Source organism: Macaca fascicularis, chromosome 6, assembly GCF_037993035.2.
Source record: "Macaca fascicularis isolate 582-1 chromosome 6, T2T-MFA8v1.1".
NCBI classification, from domain to species: Eukaryota; Metazoa; Chordata; class Mammalia; order Primates; family Cercopithecidae; genus Macaca; species Macaca fascicularis.
In genome coordinates, this window is record NC_088380.1 from 58246689 (window position 1) to 58267039 (window position 20351).

At 36.7% G+C, this 20351-nt stretch overlaps 1 protein-coding gene and 1 long non-coding RNA gene across 3 annotated transcripts in view; one reads left to right on the forward strand and one right to left on the reverse strand.

Moving 5' to 3' along the window:
- The window catches only part of ITGA1 (integrin subunit alpha 1), a 177149-nt gene that overhangs the window by 45365 nt on the left and 111433 nt on the right, over nucleotides 1-20351 (forward strand). For both annotated transcript variants that reach the window (XR_012413654.1, XM_005556876.5), the window contains exon 2: nucleotides 15059-15179. Coding sequence is in view for 1 of the 2 variants with exons in the window: in XM_005556876.5 (XP_005556933.1) it covers nucleotides 15059-15179 (121 nt within the window). In the remaining variant the exon portion in view is untranslated. The remainder of the gene's footprint in view (nucleotides 1-15058; nucleotides 15180-20351) is intronic.
- On the reverse strand, nucleotides 116-3012 carry LOC141406993 (uncharacterized). The gene is made up of 2 exons (XR_012413656.1): nucleotides 2920-3012; nucleotides 116-557 (listed from the first exon to the last, which is right to left on the reverse strand). It is a non-coding gene; the product is annotated as an uncharacterized lncRNA (long non-coding RNA).

A 20351-nucleotide genomic window follows, 5' to 3' on the forward strand; every position in this document is an offset into this window, starting at 1 on the left:
AAAAAAAGAAAAATAGTGGCTGGATGAGGTAGTGTAGAATTGCAAACTTACATGAGATAATAATTAGACTCAATAAGACACCTAATGGAAAAAGAATATTCATATGACATATTCATTCATTCAACAAATTTTATTAAACACATCATCTGCCAATGAATCTATGAAGATAGGGTACTTTAGCAATATAGAACAATGTACAATAACAAATAAGACAATCCATGTGAAGGCAGTTCGTTGCTGGTGTGGTGGCTCTATCATCAGCATAACCCTGTGTTACTTTCATCTTTCTGCTCCAGCACCTAGCACACATCACTTCCATTCAAGTTCACTTCATAGTCCAACAGGGCAGTTGAAGCCTGTCTTAGTCTGCTTAGTTGCCATAGCAGAATACCACAGACTGTGTGGCTTATACAACAGAAATGTATTCTCCCTCTGCTCTGGAAGCTAGAAGGTCAAAATAAGTTGCTTTCAGCTTGGTTTTGCGGCTTCCCTTTGAGGCTTCCCTTCCTGTCTTGTAGATGACCACCTTCTTGCTGTATCCTCACACGGCCTTGTCTCTGTGTACGTGGTGGAGAGAGACAGAGAGAAAGAGAGAGAGAGATGGGGAGAGAGAGACAGGGAAAGAGGGAGAGACAGAGAGAGAGAAGGAAGGAAGGAAGGAAGGAAGGAAGGAAGGAAGGAAGGAAGGAAGGAAGGAAGGAAGGAAGGAAGGAAGGAAGGGAGGGAGGGAGGGAGGGAGGGAGGGAGGGAGGGAGGGAGGGAGGGAGGAAAGCAGGAAGGGAGAAAGGCAGGGAGGGGAAAGAAAGAGAGAAAGAAAGAAAGAAAGAAAGAAAGAAAGAAAGAAAGAAAGAAAGAAAGAAAGAAAGAAAGAAAGAAAGAAAGAAAGAAAGAAACAGGAAGGAAGGAAGGAAGGAAGGAAGGAAGGAAGGAAGGAAGGAAGGAAAGAAAGAAAGAAAGAAAGAAGAAAAGAAAGAAAGGAAAGAAAGGAAAAAAGGAAGGAAGGAGAGAAAGAGAGAGAAAAATGGTATCTCTTTCTTTTATTATAAGGACAACAGTCCTATCAGATTAGGGCCCCACTGGCTGTGATTTCATTTAACCTTAATTACCTCCCTAAAGGCCCTATTTCCAAATGCTGTCACTTTAGGGGTTAGGGCTGCAACATATGAATCTCAGGGGACACAATTCACTCTTGAGTGAATGCTAACTGTTAAGTAAGAGTTCATAATTGAGAGAAGGACAAAGAAGAAAGGTATAAGAAGGATAAAGAGAAAATAGAAGGACATAAAGGGCATTCTGAGTTGAATCAGTTCTACACAGGGGATTTCTGGAATATCCCACACAATACTTCCACTTACTTTTTTGGGGCCAGTATTTAGTCATACAGCTATGCATATCTACAAGTTGTCTTCTAGCTGTGTGTACTGCTGCCCCAAGTAAAGATTTTATTACTAATGAAAAAAGTGGACATTAGGAGCTAACAAGCCTTCTTAATTACATCCAAAAATTGTGCTAGGCATTGAGGATAAGAATATAAGTTCTTATCTTTAAGTACTTGAAGGACTTCCAAGTCTAACAGGAGACTAGTACATGTAAACCAGTTACCTTTAATATAAAGCAATACATCCTATGGGAGAAATGTGTAAAAGTTCTGCAGAAACAAAGGAAGAATGATTATCAATGGGGGAAGCTGGGGAGAGTGACCTTGTGGTAGCCTCTGATAGATGGTTGAGAGTTCACCAGGCTAAGAATTGAATAAAGGAATTTCCAGAAGTAGGGAAAATTTTAGCAGAAGTTCAGTTGAGAATACAAAATGTGTCAGGGAATTGCACATATTAAAGGGTGGCCATAACTTGACATTCTGAGCCAGAGTAGTAATGAGACTGGAAAGGTCAAATGAGCCCTCATTTTAATGGGTCTAAAATGGTGCTTAAAAAGTGGGGCAGCATTTATTGGGTGATGAATTTATAGACGTGTGTGTGTGTGTGTGTATTTTGATATAAGAAATCCCTTCTGAGGAAGTAAGTTATTAGATTATATTGATATCATAAGATCTTGGTTTTGTTGTTGTTATTGGTTCGGTTGTTCTAATTTCTGTCCTTTTCAAGATTCAAATCATAACTTAAAAGCAAGGAGTTGCAAGAATATATGGAATGGTGAGAAATGATTGATGTTAGAAAGCTTTCAAAAATTGCAATATATAAGGAAAATTGTCCAATGCACATTCTCATTTATCTGTGTTTATCTTTCTATATCCTGTTGAACTTTGCTGATAATTGTAGAAACTCCTTGGCATTTCTTTCTTCCATCTTTATATTTTCTTGATATCATTAGAAATAGATGTTCAGTCCACCTCTTGCATGCTGACCAATCCTAAATTGGATGATCACCTGTTTATTTTGCATCTTCCCTGAATGCTTAATGTTCATGAACTAGAAATGGCCAGTAGAAAGTCAGTAAGTGTTACTTAATTTACTTCCCTATTTATTCAGTTTCTCCCAGAGTAAGGAATTATGAGTTCCTGGAGCAGCACATGTGTCTCTTTCTTAAAGAAAATTTCAGTTCCATGGTGAGGATTATTTGCACATCTCTGAAGAGGCAATGGCCCAACCAGACAAAATAGCACAGAGCTAGTACATAAAATAAGAAAGTGGACTGTGGACAAGTACTGACAAAATTATGGAAAGAGAAACTAGTGAAAATTCTAGCAAGTCAGTATCTTTTCTGGCCAGTACATTTGTGTAAGCAAATTGAACTTTAATCAGAATGCCAATTTGATTTCCAAAATCTTTGTCTTTTTTTTGTCCCCCCTTGGAAATTGAGTCTCAGTGATGTACACCAGAATATGAATGCGAGATGACAGCTCCCACAACAAATCACCCTTGGCCAGATTTCTGCCATTTGGTTGTTCACTTTGCCTACCTCTGAAGTTAGCACATCTCCGCCTTTTCCTCCTCGTACCTTCTCAGATCTGCTGCTGCTGGCCCATTCCTTGTTCTCAATGTGGCTGAAAGTATTAAGATTTTAGAGAATAGGAAATGGATAAAGATAATAAAGGTCATTCAATCAAGCTCTTCTATTTTGTGCCTTTTTGCTTCTCTAAGAAGCAAGAATGGCACTGTGATTTCATTGTTGAATTAGTTAAGAAAATAGGAGACAATTTTAATACAATTAGAAAGTCTTAGAGAAGTATCCTGTTACTACATCTTCAAATGTCTAATGATAATTATACTGGAAAAATTTAAAAGCATTTTTATCATGAAATACTTCAAGCAAACTAGAAAATTGTGAGGAATAATGTATCAAATAGCAGTGTGCCCTCTACCCAGCTTTGCAAAATCTAAACATTTTTCTATAATTGTTTATTTTTCACAAGAAATAACACTTTATTAGGATTTTTGAGAAAGTCCAGTAAAGACCAAACCTCTTCCTTACTTGAGGTCAGAACCAATTGGGAAATGACAAAGAATCAGACTGATGAATCAGCATGGCTGAGGAATTAAATTCCCACTACTGAACCCCAGACGCGGCTGTCTACACTCCAGCACCAGCTGAGAGCCTGATACTGCAACAACAAAGCAAAGCATTTTCTTAACGTAGGCAGGCTCACTTCTAAAAGCAAATGAGAAAGAGAGGACGGGGCTGCCCATACAGTGTCTCCTTCCAGACTCACCAATCAGTTAAGTGTGAAGGAAGGGCAGGTTGAGAAATAGCCCTTAACCAGTTGTTAAGTATTACAACCGGTGAAGCACTCACCCCATGGAAGGAAATGTCAGAAGTGGAAAGTCAGCATTTCCCTCTAAAAACATGCAAAGATAAAGCTATGTTTTTATTTCCTTTTAGATCCTATTTTTTTTCTCCCCTTCCCCCATGCAGACGTAACCTCTACCCTGAATTTTAAGATCCTTATATATAACAAATACTTAGTCACTAGTGTTGCGATTCTAAGTATCAGAATACTTCCATTTAAGGGAAATATTGGCTGCTTGTTCTTGGGGATACTGACTATAACATCTGTATTTATTTCAGTTTCAAGATACTCTTGTAGACTAATGGAAAGAATGTAAAAGATGATGCTACTAGATAGGAATAGAGTTTGGATCCAAAGGATGTTACTGCCCAACTAATGTTCTAAGTGCTGGAAGATCATCCTGGTCTTAGCAACAGCAATTATAACTAAGAAAACAAAGTTTAGAGTTATCTCAAAACAGAAAAGAAAGCATCAAAAAGTTATCTCTTTCCTCTGAAACAAAAACAAGCATTCTAGTGACCCTTGGCTTCTGAAATATTTCAACATTCCAGGCTACTGAGACTTTTCTTATTTTCTTATAAACAAACTTTAATGTCCTTTAAAATACTTTCTGATTTCTTTTCTAAGTGTTTTCAGGTGAATAACAAGTTACATTCGTTTGACTTATTTTCTCTTCATAAAATGGGTAAGTTTTTAGTTAAGCAGAGGAACCAGAAAACTTCTGAATGAAGGAAATATTTGGTAGTGAATGATATAATGGAAAATTGCTATAATAAGTAGCTGGGAAGTAGCTAAGAAGGGAGAGAAATTATACAGAATCATTTTAGTTTAAGTGGCAGTGTATGATTAGAAGCAGTATTGAGACAAAGAAAAATAGCCTATTACACACCATAGGAAAATCAACAATGGCATCTCGGAATATGGAATTGCTAGTTAAAGCTACTAGGTGACTCTAGGATGGACAATTTTTTAAATAGATTTTTGGTTTTGGTTGAGGTACATTGTCAGAGTGTGCAGAGTATTTCATTTTGTTAGTTAGCTTCATGAAAACTTTAATTTATTAATGTTAATGATTGACCGTTTGTGTGTTAAACTAGAAAGTATTTAGACAATTGAATTCCATCAGAAAAGAAATGTTATGAATCTATATATTTTGCCTCCTGTTTCTGAGAAATATGGCAACTAAAAAAAGAGAGATGAAGGCAAACTAAATCTAACACCTCTTTAAGGCTCACAGGAAAAGAAAACATAGGTAGACCTCATTTTATGTTTTGAATATGTCCTGAAAACCTTGTATAAAAGTTAATCTGTAAAAGTCTAGGCATGCTCCATTTTTGAAATAAGGTGGTAGATGATTTAAAATGCCAGTAATTATTTTCCAATCTAAATAAATCACAACATTGAGTCAGGGTGTGGTGACTCACGCCTGTAATCCCAGCACTTCGAGAGGCCGAGGCAGGCAGATCACTTGAGCCCAGGAGTTCAAAACCAGTCTGGGCAACATCATGAGCACTTTTGTATTTTTCTATACAAAAAATACAAAAAGTAACCAGGCATGGTGGCTTGTGCCTGTGGTCTTAGCTACTTGGGAGGCTGAGGTGGAAGAATGGCTTGAGCTGGAGAGGCTGAGGCTGCAGTGAGCCATGATTGCATCATTGCATCCTAAGCTGGGTGACTGAGTGAGACCCTGCTTCAAAACAACAACAAAGTCACAACATAATTTAGTAGATTTTTTCATATGTTGGAGTTTCACTAAGTGAAGAATTGCTGTTATGTGTTATAGGTGATACCATAAGATATGTGAATGATCATATTTCTAAAAAACTTTATACTTTGACTCCTAAATTTCAATGATCTAACTAAGTACTTTGAGGTATATTTGAAAATGTTATTCTTCTTCATTAATTTCTATTTATTTTTACTTACATCTAAATGTGTTTTCGCTAAACAAGTTTAGCTCCAAACTCCAAATTGTACTATTAGGGAAAGGGAGAATAGCTTTTGGCTCTTCTTGTAGTATTTGAACATTAGGTAACTGGGTACTGTCTTTTGCACACTTTTAGGATGTCATTGATTCAATCTCAGGGTCAAGTCTTACCCAACTATCCTATGTACTCTGTCCATTGATGCCTTAAAAGAAATAACCTGAATAAAAAGTTGTAACTTTATTAGCAGGTTCTTTTAAATGAATTTTATTAATTTACATATAATTTCTTCTCGGTAAGATATGTGAGCTGGCAACACATTGCCAGTCCTATGGTTATTTTTGTTAGTATGCACAACAGGTAGTTTCATGGGCCAGGAAAGCAGAAATAGTATACAAGGTTAAGGAAATGATTTTCAGTTCTCTAATTTCCACTGGAATTGTTAAACTTATAAATAAACAAAAGAGAAGATAACTCACTGTCCCCAGGTGAAGCAAGGAAAGTAGGTGAAGTAGTAACTGTGTCTCCTGTTTCACCCTCATGCTTGGACATGTGTATGCCTTCAAAAGCTCACATCCAAGTCATCCAGAAAAATTAGCCTGTTAAATAGTGTAGGAGAATCAACAATGGAATCTCTTAGTGCCTGGAATTTGCAATTGCCGGTTAAAGCTAGTGGATAAATTAAAAATAATTTGTTTTACAGTGTATACTACCTCTTTGCTTTACTGACCCTCAAAGCTACCTGTTGTATATACTAACAAAAATACCTTTATAACTGGTAATATCTTACTGAGAAAAAAATTGTAAGTAAATGAATAAAATTCATGGAAAATATTCCACTAATAAAAGTACCACTTTTATTCAGACTCTTATACATGTGAAGGCTTACAATACCACATTTCTGGGTAAATACTTGAATAGGATGCCACCCTGTTTTGTTTTGAAGTGTAGTACGCCTTTGCGTATGCAGTGCTCCATGCTGTGCAGTCACAGAAATTAATGAGTTCAGCATTCAGGATGCCAGGGCAGCTGGAGAACAGAGTTCTGTGCTCATGTGGCTTACACAAACACACGAGTTGTGCTTCCCACAGTGGGATCCAGGGACCCCTGAGGTTCTGCAGCTTTTTTATTTGGTAAAACATAGATCTGAAAGATGATGCTGATGTGGTGAAGGGGGTTGGTTTCTGAAACTGTTTAAGAATTTTAGAGATCAAGAGTAGGTCTGAGAGGAGCTGGCAAAGCAGGCAATTATTTGTGGTGGGAGGATATGGGGAAAGAGCAGATGTCTGTAGATACTACAAAGGAAAATAAACACCATGAAAGAACAAACTTATGTAGAAAAATTTTAAAGGAAGATTTTTTAACAAAGGATGTTTGCGAAACACTCTAGGAGTTATTCTGGGTAGCACTTATAAAATGGGACAAATTCTTACAGCCAGAATGACCTTTATACTAAAAGTCTTTATTTTTTTCGATTTATTCCATCCTGTCCCATTTAACAAACTTGTATTAAACAGCTACTTTGTATCAAAAACTATACTTCCTTGCCTCCTTTCCACCAGACACAGATATACATATATATGCACACTCACTTTGAAGTTCAAATACCATTTGTAATAACTGGAGAGCCACAGGACTTTAGCACTAAAAGTCAAAACAATTAGATCGCTATGGCAAGATGAAGTTAAAAAGCAGCTTCCCAGGATGAAACTTGGAAAATGCTTGAATACTGAGGTGTTTATTTGGATTTGCTTTTCTAAACTTGTTGATGGAGGTAGGTGTCTTGCTGACATATTACATCATTTCTGATGAAAGAACTTTGATAAGATGTATTGAGCCAGATTTTCTTCTTACATCAATTGTATTGGGAAGTTCCAATTGTTTGAAGGAGACACTAAGTTGGATATATTATTTTTTACATCATATATGAATTTTCTGTATTTGAGATTATGATGTCATTTCCAAATGGTTGTATTGATTCTGTGCTCATCGGACAAGGCCCTATAACTATTTGTCATATTTTAATTATCTTTGTTCCTCGTATCTTTACCACTAGAGGTCTGTGGCTCCTCCTTCTCAAGGTTATAGTGCTATAAAAATACTCATTTTAGATTTCAAACCAACTAGAATGCATGTAGTACTATAGAGTTTTTGGATTCAGTTACACTTTGAGTCAAATGTTATCTTTTACAGCAACCATATACATCAAAACTGAGATCAAACTCAATCTATTAAGAGTAATAAAACTGATTAAAATTTCTGACCCATAAGACTAATATTATAAAGTTGTTATACATTAAGGAAAAGGGCTTCCAACTTTCACAAACTCTTATTACTAAAAAATTTTTCTTCCAACCCCCTGTAATGCCTCAAAATGGAATATATTTCATCTGAATTTAGGAGATTGAAAGTAGATTTGGAGTTATAGAAAATACTTAATATATCACCTTTTAGTTGTAGTGAGAATATATGACGTTGGCAGTTTCTACCATGTGAATGGGGTGAATTAACTCTTTCCACCAGGAGGCTTTGGCACAAGAGGTAAGAGCTACCAAGAATGTACTAGGGCTCAGGCTTGGGGAAGGGAGGGGCCTCTCCAGCTCTTCATTATAGAGCTCATACTTTCTAGATATGCTGTCTGATTCTCAGGTGGTTCAGTTCTGTGAATTCATTAGTAGGACATTAATATACTAGAAAGAGGCACCGCAGGGTCACCCTGTCTTTTAATAGACTTGCAACCCTTAAAATAGGTTAGAGGGGAGTAAATTTTCCTTAGAGTGAAAGAAGGTCCAACTTGTTTTTGGCTCAGATCCTAGGTGGTATCACAGATATGCATCATGTTTTGAGCAACTGAGATGAGAATCCAAGGGTTCTAACTGAATGGACTGGTGTCATCTGCACTCCTTCTCCCTGGCTAGCTCTTCCACTTGGAAGGCCTGACACCTTCATCTTAGATTTTCTTTATGTATGTCATTGCAGCCAAGTTTAGAAACAGGAAATTTGCTATGAGAATGAGTCCAAGAATCTGCTCTCTCATCCCCACTGATGTAACATACCTGTATTGTGTTTCAAGATACAGTCATCAAAATGAGGGAAGAGTCCTCTTTTGAAAGAAAAATCAATTGCCAGATGGTATATTGATTATTTGGATTCTACCTATGAAATCAGTTAGCTCATTTCTTGAATATTATCTTTTGCTAAATGCATAATTTGTATTTCTTGCAGCAATTAATACCTGAAAGTTATTTGTAAGCTCATTTCAAATATGATAAACTGAGGTTCATAGAGGTGAAATCACTTGCCTTTTTTGCGGGGGGGCTGGGAGCATCATCTTTTTTTTTTTTTTTTTTTTAAGATGAAGTCTCACTCTGTTACCCAGGCTGGAGTGCATTGGCACAATCTCGGCTTACTGCAACTTCTGCCTCCCAGGTTCAAGCAATTCTCCTGCCTCAGTCTTCTGAGTAGCTGGGACTACAGGTGTGCACCCCTAAGCCCAGCTAATATTTTTGTATTTTTAGTAGAGATAGGGTTTCACCATATTGGCCAGGCTGGTCTTGAACTCCTGAGTTGAGGTAATCCACCTGACTTGGCCTCCCAAAGTGCTGGAATTTCAAGTGTGAGCCACTGTGCCTGGCCTAGCACCATCTTTTTATGACTGTATTTCCAGGGCCTACCATATATTCAATTCAGAGTAAACACTTGGTTATATTTGTGGAGTAGTGGAATATATGAATGATTTAATAAATAATATAGATGAAAAGATTAGTTCTTGTGTCTCCAGGGATGACTATCTTTCTTTATCGCCAAGGAATTTGCCCTAAACCATTAATTCACTATAAAAACATAATTATGATTATGTCTTGTCTTAATCTTATGTCATTATTTCATTATTTATGTTAAAAATAATAAAAATAATGTTAATTCTATGATTTCTTCTATTTCTAAATAGGATAAACATATATAGGAAGCTTTGAAATAAAGCAATAGCATTTTAATACATTACCTTGTCATCATTTATTTGATATCCTCTTTCCTTGGCTTGAAATTTGCAATATTCAGAATTGCATTCATTGTTGAATATTCCCATCTGGATATTACTAGATTGGGATTCAGTCTGACCTACCTGGTCCAAAGACAGACTTTCTTTATTAAGAAGCCAACAACTAAACGGGCTACAGTAACACTTCTTGGAACTCAAGGATGCGTACAAGAGGGTGGCTTCCTTCCATCTGTCAACAGCCTCTGTCACCTCCATTTATCCTTTTTCTGCCAGTCCTATTGTCAAATACTCCAGAGCTACAAGATGATTAAGAGCCATCATGAGCCTTTTGAGGATTGTTGTGAGCTGGGTTATTTTTACTTTTATTTTTATTAATCAGACCAACTCAATAGCACTCTAGTTACAGAAATCCTATGATTTGGCCTCATAAGATCAATGTTGAAATCTTGCCTCTGCCATTAATGCAGGCTGGCCTTTGGCAAATCACTCAACCTCTCTGAGCTTCAGTTTCCTAATATACAAAAAGAGGGGAATGTCTGCTGTCCTGCCTCACCTCCACAAATGTTTGAATAGCTCAATATCATTACGGTTATTATTATTATTATTATGTTATTATATTTTAAAATGTTTGTAAGCAGAAAGTACGGTAGAGCTGTAGGTTGCTTCTCTCTCTTTCTCATTTAGTTTTCTTACATATCAAATTCCATCCTGGGGTAAAGGAATTGCTCATAATTTATTTTTATAAGAGATACCCTTCAACACCAGCAATTTCATCTTTCTCTTTTGTTCTTAACACTTACATATATCGCATATATAACCATATTTGAATGGGAGCAAGTCTTTTCATTTCTTTTCTACCTAGACCTATAAGTTGTAGCTGAAGTCCTTCAAGAAGTTAGATCTGGAGCTCTGTGGCCAGGATTTCTCTCCTTACCCAGCCTTTCCACTCATTCCCCAAATCCTTTCCAGCCCATTGCTATTGTAGAAAAGTCTCCTCCCCAAATTTGCCTCTCAGGAGATGCAGTTATGCAGACTAATATGTGGCTGTCTTCTAAGCTCATCCTCATATCACTTTGCATAGCCCTTTCTAGTTTTAGGCCTAAGATGTAAAAATTGAATTAATATGAATATTGGTCACTACTTTGGACTTGGAAGCCTGTGGAAATGTGGGCACATTTCTCTGCCTTCCCAAGCTTTCTTCTTATTTTCAGAATGATGATAATAATGGTATTTAATTATAGAGTTGCTGGCAAATTAAATGAGAGTAACACTTGGTCAGTACACAATATAGTTATTATTTGCTAGGGGAAAAAATACTGGTTTTCAATTGCTGGTACATGTGAAATCAGAATTTACTTTTGATATCTGTCTTATCTATGTTTATTTCCCATTATCTTTTGTATTTTTTCTATGTTGTCTCTGAAACCACCTCTGTGTTTTGCTTTTTTGGGAGTGGAAACAGAGGCTCGGTTGTGAATAAGTACAATTTTTCTTTACTTCTGGTACATAAAGTTCTGAATAGTATAGTATAACAAAATGCACATTGAACTAAAAGTTATGAAAGGCTACTTTTACTGTTTACTCACTCCTTTAAATCAAAAGAACTAGATGTAAACTATTTTGTTTATGTCATCTCCTGTTCTTTAGGCTCTTTGGTGCCTCAGAAAACATAAAAGAGTCTGATTTACAATCATTTTGGGCAAATTGCCTGTAGAACTCTAAGGACAGGAAATGAAAAAAGAAGTACAGCACACACCCCCGGGCATTCCACACAACATGTAGAATAAATAAACAGGCCCAAAAAGGAAACCAAAACTGCTTGGTCTTACGTTGAGGAGGGGTACCACAAATGGCTTTTGGAGAAAATGTACTAAAGATGATGACATGCTAGAAAAATCCTTCAAGGGGGTGAAATTGACCCTGATTAAAGAGGATCCTTTTCCCCTTTTCTCTACAGCATAGTGAGTATTTTTTATTTAGGTTATCTGTATTGACATTATGAAAAAGAGATACCACGTTACAGAGCTGTGCTTCTCAAACCTTAATAGGCATGATTGCCCTGGGGATCTCGTGGAAGCGTAGGTAGTGATTCGGGGAATCTGGATAGGGCCTGAGGTTCTGCATTATTCACAAGCTCCCAGGTGATGCAGATTCTGCTGGTTTATGAGCCATGGTTGGTTTTCAGTCATCTTCTTCAACAAAATAATTGGTGGTGATGTTCTGCGCTTCATCTGTTCAAGAGTGGTTTTCAACTGGGGACAATTTTGGCCTCATGGGAATTTGGCTGTGTCTGGAGATTTTTGATTATGACAATTCATGAAGCGCTATTGGCTTCATGTGGGTAGCGGCCAAGGATGCTGCTAAACACTCTATAGTATACAGGATAGCCCCGATAACAAGAATTTTATGACCCATACATGAATAGTACCAAAGTTGAGAAACCCTCCTACAGAAGTATTATTTTATGCATTTCTTGTATCAAAAAATACTTCGTTGAAATTGTTCAAAAAATAGATACACAAAACCTATGAGCAAAGAATAGGAGCATCTGCTACAGTCATGCATCACCTAGTGATGGAGATGTGTTCTGCAAACTGTCTCCTTAGGTGATTTCATCGTTGTGCGAATATCATAGAGTATATTTACACAAATCTAGATTTTAGAGCTACACATCTAGGCGGTATATCACCTAAGTTTTCTAGGCTACAGACCTCTACAGGTGGTTACTATACTGTATACTGTAGGCCACGGAAACAATGGTGGCCGGGCGCAGTGACTCACACCTGTAATCCCATCACTTCGAGAGGCCAAGGCAGGTAGATCACTTGAGGCCAAGCAGTTTGAGATCAGCCTGGCCAACATGGCAAAACTCAGTCTCTTCTAAAAATATTTAAAAATTAGCCAAACAAGGTGGCAGGCACCTGTAATCCCAGCTACTTGGGAGGCTGAGGCATGAGAATAGCTTGAAGCCGGGAGACGAGGTTGCGGTGAACAGAGATTGCACCACTGCACTCCAGCCTGCGCAACAGAGTGAGACTCAGCCTTAAAAAAGAAAAAAAAAAAAAAAAGTAAAATATTAGTGTGTCTAAACATATCTGAACATAGAAAAGTACAGGTACACTAAAGCTATTGTATTATAATCTTATGACACCACCATTGTATATGCAGTTTGTCATTAACTGAAACATTATTATGCAGTGCATGACTATTTAGTTTAGAGAGTAAGCAGCATTTAAAACTGTCTTCAAATATATGAAAGACTATTATGCAGAAGATGGTAACCAGCTGTTCTCTATCACCCTTGAAGAATGAACAGGGAATGTTCATAAAAGGACCCATGCAATTCACCCGTTCTTTTTCTGCTTCCTTCATGCCAGCTAGACAAATCTCTTCATGATCTTGCAACCATATTTGTCCTGACCTGTGTCTTAATACTTGCAGAGACCCTCTCAAATCCTCGGTACACATTTTCTTTTCACTGCCAAATCTCATCTCTTTCTCTCTTTAAAAATCTTAGTTGAAAATTTCTATCTCCATAAAATCTTCTTTAACTAAGATGAAATAGTTGCCAGTTCATCTTTAACTAGAGGTGGCATACTTCTTCCTTCAACGTGTTATCTGTCAGTCTGAAAATATGTTACTGCCCATCTGTGTACAAGGAGTTGTGCGAGATTTTGATAAAGGATTAAAAAAAGGTAAGTAAGAGAGTCATTGTTTTCTAGGAATTTTCCAATCTGGGGAGGGGGGGAACCTCACACAGATAACTGTATAGTATTCAATAATTATCTCCATGAGAGGTTTCTTAAAAAATAAGAAAGGAGGTTTTAGAAGTTTAAAGATTACTTCTAGGTAGGGAGGTCAAGAAAGACTTTACAGATAGATACACAGGTGTATCTTTTTTTGTTTCTTTGATGAATTTATTCTTCAAGGAAAAAGCAGTTACTATTGTTGCCAAAATTTAAAGATTATAAATTTAGAGTAGTGTGGACTTAAAGTACATTTATGAAAAAAGTTCATAGTGAGCAAGGGTTAAAATATTAGAGTGATTTAATCCACTCACAATTTATAAGACTAGAAAAGATAATTTTTCAGAATCTATGTGGCTATATGGTGGTTTTAACAAGGGAGACTGAATTTAGCCACCTCTGAATGTACCTGATGAGGCTCTATAATTTTATAAGACAGTGTTCTTTGGAAATAATTTTGTTTGTTTGTTTGTTTTGTCTGTTTGAGACAGTCTTTCTCTGTTGCCCAGGTTGGAGTGCAGTGGGACAATCTTGGCTCACTGCATCCTCCATCTCCCAGGTTCAAGCGGTGCGCCTGCCTCAGCCTCACGATTAGCTGGGACTACAGGTGTACGCCACCACACTTAGCTAATTTTTGTGTATTTTTAGTAGAGACGGAATTTCATCCTGTTGGCCAGGCTAGCTTCAAACTCCTGACCTCAGGTGATCCACCCACCTCTCAAAGTGCCGGGATTACAGGCATGAGCCATTGTGGCCCCCTGGAAAGAATTCTTAGTTACATCTAGGAGAAGAATATTTTGGAACTTCATAAGTATACTTTAAAAACCAAAACCAAAGCAGGAATTTGGCACCATCCATTTGAGGTGGTGATTCTAGAACTTCTTTAAGAGACAGTCTCACTTACTAAGAGTTTCCACAACCTGTACTGTGAGAAAATTAAAAAGAATTAACCCTCATCAAATATGTAGTATGTGCCAGGCGTTGGGTAGACCCTTTAGATATATCATGTGATTTAATCTGGATAACAACTGGTGAATTTATCAACACCAATATTATAAGGAAGCTTCAGAGAATTAGTATAAGTTTCCATCCAACACTTGATTAAGGAAGGGAAACACAGCAAATCTCAGGCCTGCATGGGAAGCCATCTCTGGGTGGAAAGCATCAGCTTGCCTTTTCCTTTGGAAGCAGCAAGGAGAACAACTATTTTTATAAAGCTTTACATGGTGATATGTGCATTCTCTATAGTTGAAATGGGAAAATGAGCTGTTCAGAGTTCACTGATGGCCATGGTTTTCTGCAGGGCTCACTGCTGGAAAACTATCTGCAACTGTATTAGTCATATAAGAATCTGAGTTTCTGCCTGCTCTTTTCCACACATTCTGAAATCCTTAGCTCTAGGAATGGTACAGATATTAAATTAGTATGGAATTTTTTTGAATGTTAGTATTTGTGTTCTTTAAAATCATTATGTTGATTTACAGTTAGTAATACAGTTAAGAATGGGGACCTTCCGTTTCATTTTTTTTTTTTAATGGAAGCAGCTTTTGATGGTAACCTCAACAATGCCTTCCATAACTCAAAACATGATGGAATCTTAGTTAACTTTATGTAACTGGATTTTGTTTTTCTCCTAAAGTTGTTCTACGCTGCTGCGTATCATTCAATGTTGATGTGAAAAATTCGATGACTTTCAGCGGCCCAGTGGAAGACATGTTTGGATATACTGTTCAACAATATGAAAATGAAGAAGGAAAATGGTAAGTCCGTGGGTTTTGTTGTTGTTTACTTATTTTACAAGGTAATGGGAAATGTTATTTGATTACAGTTTCTTTTATGAACGAAACTTTAACAGAATGAATTATTTATGGTGGAAAATGCAATCTAGTCATTTGGCAATGGAAGCTAACTTAAAGTAAAAAAAAAAAAAAAAAAAAAAAAAATTCCTTGGCAATATTAGAGGAAGGGATTAGTGATTTTTGTTGATGCCTGGATTGACCTCAAGGAAGTTCTGTATCCAAAAAAGCTATTGTTCCATAATTATGTTCTTTTGGCAAGAATTCTTTAATTGTTCTCATTTCAGAGTAGCTTAAATGCACCTGTTTGAAATCCAGTAGGAAGGATTTGGAGGCAAATGAGGTGGTGCTCTGAAAGGGTTAATATCACTTCCGTGAGTTTGGGCTTTACTGATTTATTGAGCTTGGTCTAACGTTTATAATGAACTTTATAGGGTTTCTTATATCTACCTTCAAACCCTTTAATATTGGTTAAGTTCATTGTAGATATTATTGTTATTATTATTATTTTCAGATGGAGTCTTGCTCTGTCACCCAGGCTGGAGTACAGTGGTGTGATCTCAGCTCACTGCAACCTCTGCCTCCTGGGTTCAGGTGATTCTCCTGCCTCAGCCTCCTAGTAACTGGGATTACAGGCACGTGCCACCATGCCCTGCTAATTTTTGTATTTCTAGTAAAGATGGGGTTTCACTACGTTGGTCAGGCTGGTCTTGAATTTTTGACCTCGTGATCCACCTGCCTCAGCCTCCCAAAGTGCTGAGATTACAGGCGAGAGTCACAGCTCCTGGCCATAGATATGATTTTTAAAGTATAACTAACTTGTTGAAAATTATATAAACTGAATATTAGAGCTCTTTTGCTTAATATTTAATAGAATTTTTAGTAAATGCAATTTTTGTTTAATTGAACATTATAGAAAAAAAGAGCAGTAGCTAGTTAAACTTTAGTTTAATAATTTAAACTAAACAAGCCTATATTTTTAGTAGCTATAATAATAAGCAAAAACAGATTATATCTACTTGGATAACAAGGATCTATGAATCACTATAATTATTTCACTAATAAAAATATGTGGATTTTCTGCATTTTATCTTTTAGACTTGGTTAATTTGATAATAATGCCCTAAAGACTATAAAAAGTAATGAGTTCTCACATTTTTTAAGTACATTATTTTATGCTAGGTATAAAGTAGAATTTGTTGAGATACTTCACTCTTTCATTCTCCTTACATATATCTCAGATAACAAACCTAATGCTAGACGCTAAGTTTTTAAGTTATCTTTCCCTCCCTCCTATACTCTCCACCCATCCCATCTCCCAGTTTTTAAGGTTAAATGAGTACAGCTGTCCCTCTAGACACCAACTTTATTCTTTTAGGAATTATACCTTCAATTCAGGTACCTCTGGGAGAGTAATGGTGAGTAGACCAACTGGCCAGACTTTGTGCATAAGCTATAATAAACAGAAATGCAGTTCATGTTATTCTTCAAAACCTTAACTTTACATAAACACATAAAAGTTAATTTTCACTAATTACTAATAGTTACACAAATTTTAAAGAGGAATATAGTAAACAGCAAGCTTTAAGACTTAAACCACCTACTTAAAATGAAGTGTCCCTTTAAAGGATGGTTAAATATTGCTAAAATATTTTATGAAATTCTCATTTTCAGTTTCTGGTATGAGAAAAACCTATATGTTTTCTTTCTCATCTAGTCCTTTCTTTGTGATTTTAGAAAAATCTGATGTCAGAAGTCCTTAATTATATGAATGAACCTTAGTAGAGTGAAAAGGGGTTCATATTTCTTTTTAGAAGCCTTAGTGCCCCCATTTGATCTCTTCAGTCACTGTTTCTCATTATAAGAACCTATCCTATTGTGAGATTTCCACCCTCTAAATTCTACAGTCCCTCCTTTCAAGGCACCAGAAGTCAAAGCAGTGGAAAATTGAGAAACCAGGCCTGAATGAAGCCTTGATGTAATGAGGAATGTCCTTGCTAAGATTATTCTATCTTTGTAGAAGGTTAAGGTATGGATGAGGAAAAAGGAAGACAGCCAACACTGGGAAAGGAACAAAAGAGTGCATACATTGGATAGTAAGAGTAAGGTTGCAAAAAGGATGTTGCTAATGGTCTGTCTGAATGAATCTAGACTGGACTGAACCATCAGAATTCTACATGCATTTGTGAAGTAATGTTAATAAGACATGAGGGACTATGCCTTATATCTTGACTTACCCATAAAACTGAGTTGAATTGTCTCTGAAAATGTTTGTTGGTGGGTTAAGGTATTTTTATTTAGCCATAGCATAAATGTGGGTCAGTCAATCAACATGTATTTATGTAATACATTTTATGTGTCTGGCATTATGCTAAATTCCATGGGAAATGTTTACATGTAAAGCAAATATAAAAGCTTTAACCTAATCAACGACATACATGAAATGCTTAGGAATAGGGAATAGTGCCAACAACCAGTGCAGAAAAGACTATAAATTCAACGGGAATTCAAAACATGAGGAGATGATTCTTGGTTCTTGACTTAAATCTTGAAAGATGACTTAACTTTCAATATGAGAAGAAAAATGTCACTCCAAGCTTGGGAAGCCACAAGAGCAAGGGCACAGACTTGAGAATAAGTGAGTGTGTTGGTAAGTAAACAGGCCTCATATTGAGATGAAAGAAAAGGAAAGGATGGTGGCAGATCTTGAAAGACAAACACAGGAGCTTGGACCTAATATGAGGACATTGAGAAGCCATCGTAAGTTGCCATTTTATGAAACTTCATTTGGGAAGTTACATATAAATTGGATTGGATAATGGGGTGCCTGAAAACTAGGAAATATATAGACACTCAAGAACTATAATCTGCTACTTAAAGGATGAGCCTTCAGGCTGTATTAGGGGCAACCGGAAAAAAAAAAGAAAGATGTATTCAAGACAAATTAAGATGAATCAGTAAGTCTTGGTGGAAGTTTGGAAATGGTCAGTGAAGGTGTAGGAGAGGTCAGATAGATTCCAAAATTTCTGTGCTCGCTCATTGGGAAGTGGGTTGTCATTGACAGAGAAAGGGAAATCGACTTATCAGGAAGTGGATAAGTCTGTTTTTAAATAGCTTGAGTTCAAGGTGATTTCTAGGTAGTGGGAAACCTCAAACTGGAATGTAGGTAAGAGGGAGAAGTTAATGTGTTAGCGGAAATGCCTAGAAAACAAAGACTGATTTTGCAGCCCACTTGTAACCCTGGGCACTACCCCACATCTAGCATGAGGCCTTATACATAATATGCACTCAATCATTATTTGTTGGCTGAACAACTAAATCTAGTTTGACACTTTGTTATCATCAATTTAAAAAAAAAAAAAAAAAAGCTCCTTAAAAAATAGAGTTAAATGTGGCTCTCCTAGGGAAATGAAACTACTTAGGACCAGAGCTGTAATAGATTTCATCTCTACACTCCGCCTTGTGCCTTTTTCTTCATTAGAACTATATTTAAAAGTAAATGTTGTTAAAACCTATTTTTGTGGTAGGTATCAGACTTTACATATTAATATGTGTGCATTTGTAAGCATTTGAATGTCAATGATATCAGAAACCTAAATCTCACACTGACATTTATTATTTACAATGATTTTATGGAAAAGTTGTGAAAAATCAGAGCAACCAATAAGATATGGGCAATTGAATTTAAAAGTAAGCAAATTACAAATACCTAAATTTCCCAACTTTTAAAGATGGCATGGTAGCAGCATATTGTTCTAAAGAGATCTGGGATCTGGTAGTGCAAAATAAATGTAGAAACATGTTTGGATGTTCTGTAAGTGCCTATAAAATCAGATAGATTGCAGACTTACTTCAAGAAATGCACCACAGAATAATCGACATATTTGGAGGAACATGGATTTTGTTATTTAATTATCTCTAGAGGTAGGCACCTTCATAAGTCATATTTACTGCTCATGCTTTTGAATTTCATAACCTCAGATTTAAAAAAAAAATCACTCTGACCCATCTTACATTGTGGCTATAGTACACCTATAGAAGGAGCACTTGTTGGCCCATGACAAGTACAGTCTGTGTATTTGAAAACATAGCTTTAATTCTTACGAAAGAAATATAAGTTAACCGAAAAGGTAGCCTTATGTCCTCTTTGCTGTTCAGAAGTTTGCTGTGAAGTATAATTTATATCTTTGGCTCAGAAGCCACATGTTTTCTCAGTAGCAGAACACATCATACATCTGATTAAGATCAGCCGTTGTTCATTATGTTTAGCATGAGCTGGAGCATCCAAGTAATTGTAATGTGGTTCAGAAGAATTCAGAAAGTACATAATTGCCTTCATAATTTTGCTTTGAGGAAAAGAAATTCAAACATGCTCAGCACAGCACAAGCCTTCCAGATTTCCAGATTTAGTGGTAAACATCAGCATGGCCAAGTCTCAGCTGAATGGGAAAATGTGAGATGTCTGTTTGGGGCTTTCCACTCTAATCTGTTGCTGCTTTGCTTCATTCCTTCCAGCATGTATGCCTACCCTTTTAATTGCCTTTCAAGCAACCTTTCTTGGGGGCTTCAGTGACTTCACTGGACCTGTCTGAACGCAAAGTAGATTTTCAGGATCCATCCTTGCCAACCTTCAACCCAATGTTTATCTTGAACTCATGCCTTTTCCCTAGAGGACACTACTTTATGCCAGGTCAGGGTACCAATGGGCTCATGTGATTGATGCCCTATTCCCAATATGTCTGTACCGTAAAAGAAAAGAAGAATCCCGGCTGATATGGAACTATTCCAGACTGGGGAGGAGAGACATTTTAAGGGTTTACACAATTTTTTGTTACAGATTTAAATATGCTTATTTTACATTGCTTCTGTGCCTTTTGAGGTTGAAATTTCCTCATTGCCAAACTCGTCATTTCTTTGGCTCCCTTCTTTTCCACCCCTCCGCCTTTTATGAGCAAATCACTGCAGCTGACGGGGTCACCATGTAAGTTTCATTCTCTCAGACGAAAAAATGCTTATTCCATTTATTTAAAAAGAAATAGGCGAGCAGAAGTTGCTTGGCATTCTGAGAGTGACTTTGGCTTGATCTATGTATTAGACATCAAGGTAAAGTTAGGTGAAAAGGATCTTAATGAAATA